The sequence below is a fragment of the Nipponia nippon genome, unplaced genomic scaffold (genome assembly GCF_047370975.1).
Source record: "Nipponia nippon isolate SJK-2023a ecotype South Korea unplaced genomic scaffold, ASM4737097v1 scaffold_6, whole genome shotgun sequence".
NCBI lineage: Eukaryota > Metazoa > Chordata > Aves > Pelecaniformes > Threskiornithidae > Nipponia > Nipponia nippon.
Window position 1 is genome coordinate 67,789,952 of NW_028262380.1, and position 13,152 is coordinate 67,803,103.

Below are 13,152 nucleotides of genomic sequence, written 5' to 3' on the forward strand. Positions count from 1 at the left end.
CTCTTCTACTTAGCAGTAAATGTTTTTATCACTGAACAGCTTTTTCAAGAAAATAGGGCTTTACATCCTTATTTTCTTTTTTTTCTGAATAGCTACAGGTATCTCAAAACAAATGACAAACTTACTATATCAGGACACGTGATACTGTTACCTTTGTGATAGATGCGTAGGTATCTTTGTGAATGGTAGATGCAGTACTAGAGGTGGGGAAATGGAGTCACAGAGAGGTTAAGTGTTTGGGTTTTTAAATGGTGACATGACTTTTCACTGTGGTGGTTGGTAAGAGATGGCATAGAAATCCTGCCAGCCGGTGCAGGGCTGTAACTGTAACACAAACTGTTTGGGTTGCGCAGGTGATAAGATGATTGTTGCTACTCAGCTGTTTGGCGTTTTAGGTTGCATCATGTGAGGAATGTAACATTTCTTTTTGTTGTTTTCAGCTTGCAGACAGTAGGCTGCATGCCACCTCCTGTGTCTTCTGCAGTGATTTTAACCAAAGCTGTTGGTGGAAATGAGGTAAGTTTTCATTTTGTTCTTGAATGCTTTTTTTAAACAGAAGTTCAAACAAATATTTATTTATGATGAGCTTGTGTGGCAAAACACTGCCTGCAATGTGATGCTGTTGTGGTTTGTAAAAACTTTTAGAATTAAAGCTTGGGTATTGTGTTGGTGTGGAACAAGGGAAATAGTGTTATCTGCTGGTATTGTTCAAGCTAATGGAAGCTCAGTTTTTTGAGGTGATAGAGGTGTTTCTGATAGAAATTGGTGTTAGGGGATTTCTGCTTGTTGCTGCACTGTAATTCCTAACTACATAATGTTCACATGCTGTGTGCTGGTTATCTCATAGACCATTAGCTTTGTGGCAAAGAATTGCCCTTGCAGTGATTGTTTGGATGGTCTTTAGTATTAAGAGGCCCTGTAGTAGGAGTTCCTCAAGCTTGAAGTTGCAAATGGAGCAAGTGGTGATGGAGACACAAAAATTCATGTAAATCTTATATTGTTATTTGCAACTGCATGAAATGAAAATTCTGGGAATGTGGAATTCTCTGACAGTGATGCAATGCGAAGTTCTCTACAGACAGGATAAGCCAGAATTGAAGTTGCTTGTGCAAACTCAGTTTGGTCATGTTATATTTCTGCCTTAAAATGGCGTACGCTGATGTCATTTCAGACTTGTTCTTTATCCACAAAACACTTGCTATTTTCAGGAAGACCAGGTAGACAGCATTTAGGAAATCAATCCAGGTGTGCCAGTTAATGAGGTTGTTTCCTTTAGATCTGCTTTCTCATAACTGCTGAAGGTGGATGAGACCTAGTAGGTGAGGAAAGGAGAGAATAACACTAAAAGAGATTGGTTTTAAAGCTAGGGCTGCTGGAGTGCTGTTCTGGAGGGTTAGAGCCAAATCTTAATTCAGCCATAGAGCTCCTGCATGAGGTTGGGTGAGTCACTTCAACCACATTTTTTAAATATGGCCATTAGTTGTGTACTTCTCATTTTCTGAGTTCAGACTCTTGGGACCGATTAATGTCAGCTTTGAAAACACATGATAGCACTGAAATAGATTGAAGTTGTACTTTGTACTGACAAAGTGCTGTTTAATTGCTCTATCCTCTGAAGAGAGACCCAAAGCATCTCAAGTCAAGCGTCTCTAATTACGGGCAATCCTGATGCACATCACTGTCTCCCAGTTTGCTACCTGAAAACACGAATCATAAAATTGTCTGATGGAGGTGCTGTGGAGTAATTAGTTATAATAAGGAAATGATTGAGGTACATAATAGTGATCAACTGAGAAATGAGAAGTTTTCTAGTTATGATTCTAGATGTAGGTGCTGTAAATTATACAAAGATGCCACGTAGTGAACAGTGAGGATGAAATGATGTATTCAGTGAGTGCTGATTCAGTGTTAGCACTGTCTATCTTATTCTTAGAACAAGTAAAAGATCCTCTGGAAAAAAATAAGGTGTGATTGGTTAGTTGAAGGCAATATGGTACAGCATTTGCATGCAGGAGTGAGAGAGGTACTTTAGTTTCTTGACCATTAGAGTTCACCTTTTTATGGTAGTATTCTTCTGGGGTGGTGGGAGTGTGTGTATTTTATACCAGCTGAAAAACAGAAACTTTCTATCATGTGAGGCTTGTGTAAGTAATTGTATAAATCACTGACAAAGTGAGCTTGAACATCTAATTCTTCTGTACCAAACCGGTGTTGGGAGGAATGTAAAAATACATACCTTGTTAGTGTTTTTTACAAATAGTTGCTGACAGTGGAGATAGTGAATCAAGAATTGGGTCTTGGGAATTGAGCGTTCTCAGTCAGGCTCTACGAAGGTATGCAAAAGAGAAACACCCTTTAAACATGCTCAACGTAGACAAAAGTGTGTGGCAAATTTATTGCCAGGCTTGAGCAAGTTTCCAGTGCAAACATATTTTTGGAATTTGATGCTTCTCTGTGTCCTGGTTTCAGCCGGGATAGAGTTAATTTTCCTCTACCTCTGGTGGCTGGTATAGTGCTGTGTTTTGGATTTAGCATGGGAATAATGTGACAACACACTGATGTTTTAGTTATTGCTACGAAGTGCTTACACTAGTCAAGGACTTTTCAGCTTCCCATGCTCTGAAGAAGACTAAGCTGGGAGGGAGTGTAGCCAGGACAGCTGACCCAGACTGGCCAAAGGGATATTCCATACCATAAGACGTCATGCTCAGTATATAAACTGTGGGGAGCTGGCCGGGGGGCAGCGATTGCTGCTTGGGGACTGGCTGGGCATTGGTCGGCGGGTGGTGAGCGGCTGCATTACTTGTTTTTCCTAGGTTTTGTTTCTTTCTCTCTTTTTATTGTTTTCCTTTTCATGACAATTTTTTATTAGCATTATTATTTTATTTCAATCATTAAACTGGTCTTATCTCAACCCACGAGTTTTCTTACTTTTGCCCTTCTGATTGTCTCCCCATCCCAGTGGGAGTGGGGAGGGTAAGGGAGCAGCTGTGTGGGGCTTGGGTGCCAACTGGGGTTAAACCACGATGCTCTGTCATTCAGACTACTGTTAATCTTTCTTCTGAAGAACAGCAAATCACATCCTTCGTGTTAGGGGAGAAGACCCTCACATCTCTCCTTGCCAAATATCACCTAAGCTGTTATTGATATATTTCTCTTTCTGACATGAGCAGAACAATGCATTTTTTTCCCATTTTAATTTAAATCCATTCTCATACACGAAGAATTTAAACCTGGGAGTCAACTGGAAATATAAATGATTGTACTGTGAGAGCATTTCTTCATAATAGTATCTCTTACACACTTGACGAAGCAAAAGCAGTTTATCCGTTACCTAGAGAAGTTGATTTGTCTGAGGGTGTATCTACACTGCATAATGTAATAAGAAGATAAATGAGCTTGCTCAGAAGCAATATAGTGAGGGAGCTCCACATGAGCTAATTAGTCTGAGACATGTCCTGCTGCTGTAGAGTACAGGCACACCCTCAATATGTGCTCTGAAGACCTCTTTGGATTTCTTGAAACACAGCACATGAGAGCTGTGATAGTTGACTCTGTTATGACAGTATAGAGGGTTTTAGGTTTTCTTTATCTAAGTAGAAGTGACTGTTGAATGTCAGTTTGGACTTGGGTTATTTTCAAAGAAATACCAGGCACTATGGCATGGTGGAAGTAGTACTCTCCTGGGGCTGAGGAAACGTGGATTCTATTTTTAGCTCTGTCATTAACCTGTTGGGTAAAACAGAGCGGGGTGTAGGGTCTCTGGGGTTAGCAGTAATGGATAATGGCAACTTTGTGAAGCGTTTGAAGATCAGTGCTGAAAAGCCTTATGTAAGAGCTGTATTTTGTTGTTCTGGGACAGGGTGATTAACTATTTGGTCAAGTGCTTAGAAAGGGAGTCTGCGTCATTAGAAGCTACTTGGATGGGGGATTTTGCTGCATATCAGTTGGAAAATCTGGTTATGAGATGATAAAGGGAAGACATTTTTGTTAATCTTAGAAGGATCTATTTTTTAATTGATACATGCCTGAGGGCACAAAAGTGTTCTGCTTTTGTTAACCAAGGAAGGTGTGGTCACCAAAGCTGATACTAAGAATTCTGATTAAACTGTGTTCATCATTGAAAAAGTTAATGTTCTGGGATTATAAGTGCAAACCCAGGTAAGCTAAAAATTTTTATTATTTAACTGTCAGTGTTTAAGAGCAACTATACAATCTACCAGTGTTTGTTTTCCTGATGGTTCAAACACATGGTATATCAAAAAAGTGTATCTGAGCTTTAAGTCCTCTTGATCTTGTATAAGAATACAACAGCTGAACAGTTACTCAAGAGTGCAAATGTAAAATTGTCCAAAGCAAAAATAAATCCTCATTTGTCCTATACATCGTTTGATCACGAACTCTGTGATCTATACCGCTTTCAGCTTTCTCATCTTAGCAGCTGTTAGGTCTGCCTTCCAAGCTCGGCCATGTTAGCCATTTGTATTACTTTGCAGTGTGCCTGGCAGATGACCAGGTGGGGGCTGGTTTTGATGGTTGGGGCATTCCAGAGGAAATAAATCTTTATCAAAAGCCCTTTGTCAGCAGTAGCCTTCCATTAATAAGGGAAGACAATCAAGCCAGTTAGCACCTTTGCTTGCTGTAGCTGTGGCATTATGGTGGGGAGAAGCATTATATTTGGAAGCCAAAAGGCTTCCAAGTCTTCTGGTGTTTGAGGATGAAAATTAACATTTTCAGTTAGCTCTGATGCATGAGTTGTTTGGTAGCTTGTTTTAGGGGACTGGAAAGAGCCATCTTCACAAGTCATAGGGATTATAGGGGGGAAAAGATCTCTAGCTTTACAAGAAAGAAATTGAAAGATAGCAAAGAGATAATCAGCCTGAAAAACAGTAGCAGATTTTATAGGTGTATTGGATTTTTTTTGCCATAATCGATGGAGGAGAAATCCAGTGTTGGTGTTAGCAGAGTGGAAGAACAAAAGATTCTAGCTGCAAAGAAAATAATGCAGTGACTAGTCCACTCTCAGTACTGCGTTACATGAAACTTAAGTCAGACTTTTCAAATCTCATTTCCTTACATATCGCCATTGATGGTAGTGGCAGCAGCAGAGGTGTTTAGCTGTTCAAGACAATGTTTCCATACCGCTTCAGAATAACTTGTGTACTAGTAGTGATATAGGTACCATGTTTTGAAAATATCTGATATGCAGCATTGTAAGATATTTACCTATGGGTGTTGGAAGAAGATATGGTGGAGATTAAAATTTCTGTCCAAAGATCTGCTAGGAGCTAGTATCATTCGATCCAGAGAGGTGTTGGCAAATGAGAGGTGTAAGTGGTGGGGAGGAAAATTCTCTGTGCTCTCTGAAAATCTTGGCTTTTGGAGGAGAGGAAGATGATTTATGGCTATTCTGTCTTTTGTTTTGGTGGAGGTAGCTGTTCTTGATGTGATAAGCAGAAATACAACTTGTCTAGTAGGGCAACAAATTCACACCTGTTGACTGTGACCCTTTCTTCAGTTTCTTCAACTCCTCTCCATGGTCTCTCTGTATGATGTGTGGTTTGCTCTCTCAGCTCTTCTTTCAACTCTTGTTTCTTCTCTTTGCTTCTCCCTCTTCACCCTGATTTTCCATCATTCCTCTTGTGATCTCTTCTTATATAATATTACTTTCATTAACCTTGCGAACAACTTTCTAAACCAGCCTATTCCTAGCTTCTGTTGCAAACACATTTAGTTCATTAACAAAGCCAGTTTCAAGTACTGAATTTAATTTGATGCATATGAAGCCCTATATGAACAAAACAATGTTCCTAGGTACACTGGCAAAAAATAAGGAGGGATCACCATGAAAAATAAAAATCTCATATCTAATTTGGTAATATTTTCTCAATTACTTAGTTGTTTCTGTAATCAGTAACACTTATGAAGTCTCTTGATTTGTGAAGAGGACAGTCCAGGTAGTTAAAAACATTGGAATGAAAAACAGAAGACCTTACTTTTGTTCTTTGCTCTCATTGAGCCGTGAAGGGTCAGGATTTTAATGACATTATAGCATCTGACAGCACAGAAGGCTTTTTTGTGTCATTTTTTTCAAAAAGTCTTGTAGTTTTTCAGTGAAATTATAAACCCCATTTCTTTAAAAGTCTGCTTCTAACTATCCATTTCTGCAAGAGAGAGACAGATAAATATGTCAGCCTTTCAAGGTACTGTAAAGACAAACCTATTAAAAGCTCAGAGATCCTCAGACAGAAATGCTGTAGAGATGCCAGATATTACTGCAAAGTATTCAGACAGCACATGTCATACTCTCCTTAAGAATCAAAGTAATGAAGAAATGAGATTGAAAATCAGATCTATAAGTCTATTATCAGTTTGGGAGAAAAAACAATTTGCGACGACTTTTATGGCAGCGTAAGGACATATTTTTGAGAAGTGTAACATAACAGGCAACAGCTGTGATGGAATTGTACAGATAAATCGTGGCAGACAGTTCATTTTATTGAAGAATACTTCGGCTATTTTGCTATCTCATACACAACAAAACCATTGAGGTGTTTTTTGTTCAGTTAAGCTGTAGCTTGTACAAAATCTCTTAATCAAGATGCTGTTTTATTTTTTTGCAACTTTCATGTGGATCTGCTGTGCCTTTTGTAAAACAAGGTGTTGCATGTGTCAGCCAAGATTTTGAAATATAAAATAGACTATAATGAAGAAAGCTAGAAAGGTATTTATGAAATAAGATATAAAGTAAAGGAAGAGTTCTAGTATTGATTTTTGGATTTGTTATTTGAAGCAGATGTAGAACGTAAAACTGAGTATAAATTTGCCAGGTCCACAGCTAGCCTTTCTGGAAAAGAATCAAGGGAGAGTAGTAACATTTTGCCAACAAATTATATGCAATAGTTTTAACTGATGTTTTAAAATAAAGAGCATATGAGTACTTACTGAGAAATGAACACTGGAAAATTCCTGAGGTGTTTGTTTGTTTTTTTTTTAAGTAACAACAAAAAAGTGAACCCTAACACTGCTGTAAAGTCACAGGAAAGATATTGATTTCTCTAAAAATATCTGAAGTTCTTTGAACTGCATATACATGTACATTAACCTTTTAAAAAACGAAATAAAATGAATAAAAAGAAGTACAAGCTCTAATCGTTCGTGATTCATACGCTGATGCACCAGTATACTTCGGAAGGTAACACATGAACATTATGAAACAAAATTGTGTAAGATCTTCAAATAAACTGTATGTGTCATGATGTTTAGTTGTCTTCTATAATATAGTTTTTTCTTCTCTGAATCTAAGTCAAAATTTACAGTAGCGTTGTCTAAAATTTGATTGCCACATTGCACTTAAGTATTCATATTTTTAGATTTTGTTTATGAAAGGGTAAGTCATTTCATTCTATTGTTTTTAAAATTGATACCGTAAAATGAAAAAACTTCTAATGAAAATGTTTTTTTTATTTCCTAAGTAATAAATTTTGTCTGCTCACACAGATTAAGTAGTTCTAAATGAAAATGTAACTAAGTCTACCATTAGATACTACACTGAAGTCTTGGGGAAATGCATGTGGGTGTCAGAGGACAAATTTAGGGAAGATGTCTGTACTTCACATGTACAAATATAAAGAATTAACTGTGTCAGCATAAGCCTTGTGTGTACATAGGAGCTGTTGTGCTATTAAATTCACCCACTCTGTTCTAGCATTACAGTCTAATTTTTTATGTATCCTAAGAGTTTACTTTTCTTTTATCATTACTGTGCTTTGAGCAGATGGTTTTTATTGAACTATTTATTGACACTTAGGGTTTTTTCCTTCCCTGAGTGGTGAGTGCATTTTATATCCATCAATGCATAGGAGTAGCCCAAATTATTACTTACAATATGAATTTCATCACTATAATGTGTCCCAGTCACGCAGCTCCATTAGGTATCTCTAGAGTTCCTCATCATCTTCTCAAGTCTTCTATAACCCAAAGCAATTGTGGAATCTTCTGGGTTTTTTCCCTCTCTTACTGTTCTCCTTTCATTTATCACTAGTAGTTCTAATACAGATCCACTGTTAAAACTGTTCGGAATGGATGGAATTTTCAAAGGCATTCAGCTCTGCTCTTAATTCAGTGGAAGCAAATTCAGGCTAACAGTGAGACTGATGAAATCCCCATATTTGAGCGCTTCACCCCCAAACTCTTTACTTCAGTTTGTACGAAGTTTCAGATTCTCCCAACATCTTTGAAAAGCAGCTGATTTACTACCCTAATGTATCAGTGGTTGAGTTAGACTTGTCATAAAAGATTTAATTTTGTACCTGGTTGCCAGTACCTCTAACTCAGGGTCTTTCGTATGGCTCATAAGGTGTCCAGTGGAAAAAAGCCCCCCTCTTACACTCCTGGGAGATTAGGAAAGTGCAAGAAAATATATTAAATCTCTTAACCACACAACTTTATGTACTGTTAGATGCGTGAAAGAACTTGCAGCCTTGTGCATGTTCAGCCTTCCCAACTCTGCTTGTAGCAGCTCTGCCATAATCTGGAAAGTTGTAAAATTGTCTGTTTAAATTATGCTAAACTGCTTGGGTTGTGGCTGGAAACCACCTGGAATCATCATAGCCTTGTGTTTTTACAACTGTGTTTGCCCAACTGTACTAGATCTGACTTTAACTTAAAGAGTGTTTTCAGAGGCTTTGCTGTTGCTAATCTACAGCGCTTGACTGCGGAGACCAGTTTTTTGTCTGCTATGGGACATTCGGTGACCCTGAAAGCTGTTTGTGGCATAAAGAAGCCAGGACAGAAGAAGAGTCTTGCTCTCATGCTTGACAAAAATGGCCTTTTGAAGCAAGGTGGTTTTGTATTTGTCTTGGTCTGCAGGTTAATTCAGTATAAAATTATAGTGTGCGAGAGCTTCCTCTGTTTAGCAGGGAGTGCTGTATGAAATGCATTGCCTATGCAAAGCAAGCGTTCTTAACTGTTTGAACAAATCAGTAACACTTCTATTAAAATATTTGCGGAGTGTGGGGTCTACTGGCCCCCTAAAATTCATCCTCTGTACTCTCTGGTGTTTAATCTTTATGGCTGTTTCTGAAAGAGAGATTGCAGATATTTTATAGTGAGGGACATGTGTTACCTGCTCTCCATTCCTGAGCCTTTGAAAAGAAAGGCTATCTTTTGGAGAGCAGTGAAGACTGGAAATATTATTCTGAAGGTGACAGCTTCAAAAAGTTACACGTAATTTGTTTGCAGTGGACTGTTTTATGCAGTCTTAATTTCGTTGAATGCCTGCATGATGCCAGCATTCACTGTGTTTCCTAATGGCTTTCCTCTGGCAGAGCAGTGCAGTTGTTTGCTGGCACTGAAATCCAGCAATATGCTTCTGGTTCTGCTGTCCTTCACCTGTTGGCTTACAAAGCAAATGCTAATTTAATATTAATTTTAATAGTAAGTGAAGTGTTTAATCACTGCATATGTTAGGATTGGTGTTAAATCACTGATACAGCAGAACGAAGCTATTCAGCTTTGTTTGTGCTTGTAGGTGGTTTATTTTCTACCATGAGCAATAAAGGTGGTTCCTCTGACATCTGTTCATGTGTTCACCTGTCTCTGTGGACCTGGACCCTCTTGCACAAAGGGATACTACTGCAAATGGCTTAGCATGGTTGTTGGTGGCCCCAGCGTTGTGACTGGGAATGAAAACATGTATTTATAAAACTAACAAAAGCTAATATGCAACAGTATTGATTGTCAGAAATGGGATTAATTCAGTATTCCTTTCTAAAAACAACATTTGGAATGATAATGTGTAAAGCATTGCTAACATTTTGAAGTTGGAAAAATACCTTTTAGATATGACTGTAGCTCACTGCAGATAAAATTAAACATGTCTATTGAGAAGATAAAATGCCCTGTAGGAATATCTTTAGTGGATTTAGTCAAGGATTGCATTACTGTTCTTGAAACGTGCAAGTTCTGAACACTGGCTTGTAAAGAGATAATGTTACCTTGTTTCTGCTTTCTTAAATTTGTCCTTTGTGTGTTGAAATCAAAGCTTCACAGTATTTCACTTGGGAAAGTTTTTGTTTCTATCCAAGCACATTTTTATCTGGTATGAATATACTTGCTTAGTGGCTAATAGCAATACATGGGAAAGAAGGCAATCAGGCTTGCAAATTCAGTATTTCTATAATTTGTTTTCTTTAGCTCGCTTTTTGGGTGTGCAGTATTAAGTCCTGCTTTGTGGAAATCATAGGTGTAAAACATGAAGTAGGGTTTTCAGTTAAAATTACTATTATCTTTAAATTTCATTCTTTTTCAAGTAAACTAAATTGATTTTATTATGCTTTTTTCATCATTATGATTATGAAAGAACATTGTGAAGGTTTGTCTTTTAAATTGTTTGTCAAACAATTATATTCAATACATGTTAAGAAAAAGTGTCTTACATTGTATGAGGAGAACCTCATCTGTGTGAAGAGACAGAACAAATTTCTAGATTCCTTTATTTATATAAAAATAAACAAGCCCAAATTTATTTAAAATGTTTTTATAGAACTCTCATGGGAAGATAGGATATTTTAGAAGTGTTTCCAGTTCATATTTTTCTGCTAAACTGACTTTTTGTTCATTTGTTAGTTAGAGCATTTGGCAAAAAATGTGGAGACCAGTAGAGCAGCAAATTTTCTCTGATTTCACAGCATTGTTTAGGCTCCAGTTTTTGCAAAATAGTGGCGCTATTATGAAGTCTGAAAACATCAAGCTGCTGGTAAACTGTTTCTGCACATGTTGAAGAAAAGCCACGTGCCTCCTGGGAACCTTTTCAAGACACGCAGTCCCCACAGCCGCATGCCTTCCTGCTCAGCTAGGATTTTTTGCAGGTGTTCCCTTATGCATATGGCCTTTTCTGTCTGAAATCCACTACTTCTGCTGCCACTTCTAAATTGACGAGGATGGAGAGGAACCGCCACCACTCGGAGTAGCTGTAGCACAGGCTTAAACTCTTGTACTCACATGGGAAGCCCCTATGAGAAGATGGTAGAGTTTAGGAAATTTTGAGGGGCAGGAGACTGGCAAAGGAGCATTAGTGCGTTCACTCTACTATAGGTGCCCTAAAAGCACGGCAGCCCCTGATTATTCATCTGTGTGATGGGGGAGAAAAAAATTTTATCATTAAATATAATCTTTGCCAGCTCATTCAGTATCTCCTCATATCCCCACCACAAGCCGCATTTGCAGGCCGTTTGCTTCTTTGGCATTTCGGGTCCCCTTGCCACCCTCAACCTGACCTCTCAAGGTCAGCGCTGTCTGCCTCCGAGTCCTGCCCTGCCTCAGGCCCTCGTACGCATCCCCAGGGAGTTGGCACCAACTGCCTGGCCGCTCGGCGAGACGGAGGCGAAGTGGGAACTGGTAGGAGCCACTGTCGCGCTTGGCTGTACGTTATCATTCATTGGTGTGCACTTAACACTGTGAGGCAGTAGCTATGTACTTTTGGACTAGGGCTGCAAGCCAGTGCTTGAATTTAAAGTAAAGAACATTTCTGAGGGAATTCTCCCCAAGGTGGAGGGGAACAAAAAACTTGCCTTATATTGAGGTGGATACAGGAGCTCTGACTTCATCTATTTATTTTTAATAATAAGGAGATGTTTAGTAAGAAATACATGAGCAAACAGAGAAGCTAGTGCACTGCTTATCAGCAAAGAAGTCAGCAGCCATAGACTAACTCAGTAGTCTGGTGCAGCAATTCTGGTAATTATGTGGCACATAAACTGAAGAGAATATTACTGTGCTTGAAATGTATTGTGTTTGCGCTGGTAAGTCCAGAGCAACAGTGTATTTCCTGAATTAGTTTGCCAATTTACATATATTACTTCTTTCATGAAATGTTGAAATTCCCTATTCTAGCAGCTATTGTGGATTATTGCAGCAAGATTCCCAAAGTGTTGAATTTCTAGTGTGTGGATGACTTTGCTTAGCTAGACCTTTTTGTTGTTATGTTTTGTAATGATCTAAATTAATTTGGTTGTTTGATATTGTTGCAAAATGTCCGTAATGTATATGGAGATGTACACTTTGATACATACTCTGTGAGTGTTTCAGCTCCAACTGCATATCCAAAACCTTTTAAAAGGAAATCTCAATGAGCCCCATGGGGCAAAGTAAATTATTACATGTGGTGAACTCTTAAGTCATAGACCAAGGTCATGGCAGTGAGAATGTATTTCAAAAAGGTTTTATCTGTGCTTGGAAAGCAAATGAAATCTCTCATCATTAACTTTAGAATTATAGTTATAAGAGGATTTTCACTAGAGGTGAAAGATCAAGTTCATGGCGGACATAATGGAGTCTGAAAAGTTATTTCTCAGACATAATACTAGGGCATGAAACATTCACTGAGGTTTTCACATTATCGATGGGGAGTTTACAGCCTCTAATCTGGATACTGAAGATCAGAATCATTGTAATTATTGCTGTCTACTGTGGCTTTATTTCAACCTTTTTAGATGAAAAAAACCCGCCTCTTTTTTTGGTAACATTGTAAAGACTTTTAGAAAAAATACCTAGCTTTTCAGCTGTGTCAGTCTCTGTCATAGCATACAGGCAATACCTTCCTTAGTTAATAACAATAATCCTTCTATAGAAATATAATTTAGTAAACCTGGATGGTCTTTGGTCCCTAATGAATTAATCAAAGCACATGTGCATGCAGTGATACGGTGTCTCTGTCCTTATTTGTTGATAGTTTGTGTAAACCAGAATGAACAAACGTTGAAGGGAAACAGGGCAGAAAAGCATAAGTAGAACTAAGGTTTTCAGCGACCCAGACTATTATCCTGTCAGTGGAAATGGATATTCATTTGCCTATTCAACAGACTTTTAAATTTTGCTAGTGTGTGCACGCATGCATTTCAGTGGTACCAATGAGCAAAATCTGCTCAATAGTAGGGAGTTTGAACTCTGTGCCTGAATCTTGGGAATGGTTTTGCAAATATCCCTCCCAATAACAGCGCTCACTTGTTCACAGTTTACAGTGCTCAATCTGTTTGCTTGTAGAAGTGTTGAAATTTGCCAGTGATGTGCTGCGTTTGAAAGTAGATCATTAAACAACCATCGGCAAAAATGAATCCCTTCATATTTGTGCTTTCACTGTCATGAAGGTTA

The 13,152-nt window shown here is 38.3% G+C and overlaps 1 protein-coding gene across 6 annotated transcripts in view; it reads left to right on the plus strand.

The window, feature by feature from the left end:
• The window catches only part of SLC10A7 (solute carrier family 10 member 7), a 152,341-nt gene that overhangs the window by 13,574 nt on the left and 125,615 nt on the right, over positions 1 to 13,152 (plus strand). For all 6 annotated transcript variants that reach the window (XR_015700030.1, XR_015700029.1, XM_087737539.1 and 3 more), the window contains one exon: positions 441 to 516. Coding sequence is in view for 4 of the 6 variants with exons in the window: in XM_087737538.1 (XP_087593664.1) it covers positions 441 to 516 (76 nt within the window). In the remaining 2 variants the exon portion in view is untranslated. The remainder of the gene's footprint in view (positions 1 to 440; positions 517 to 13,152) is intronic.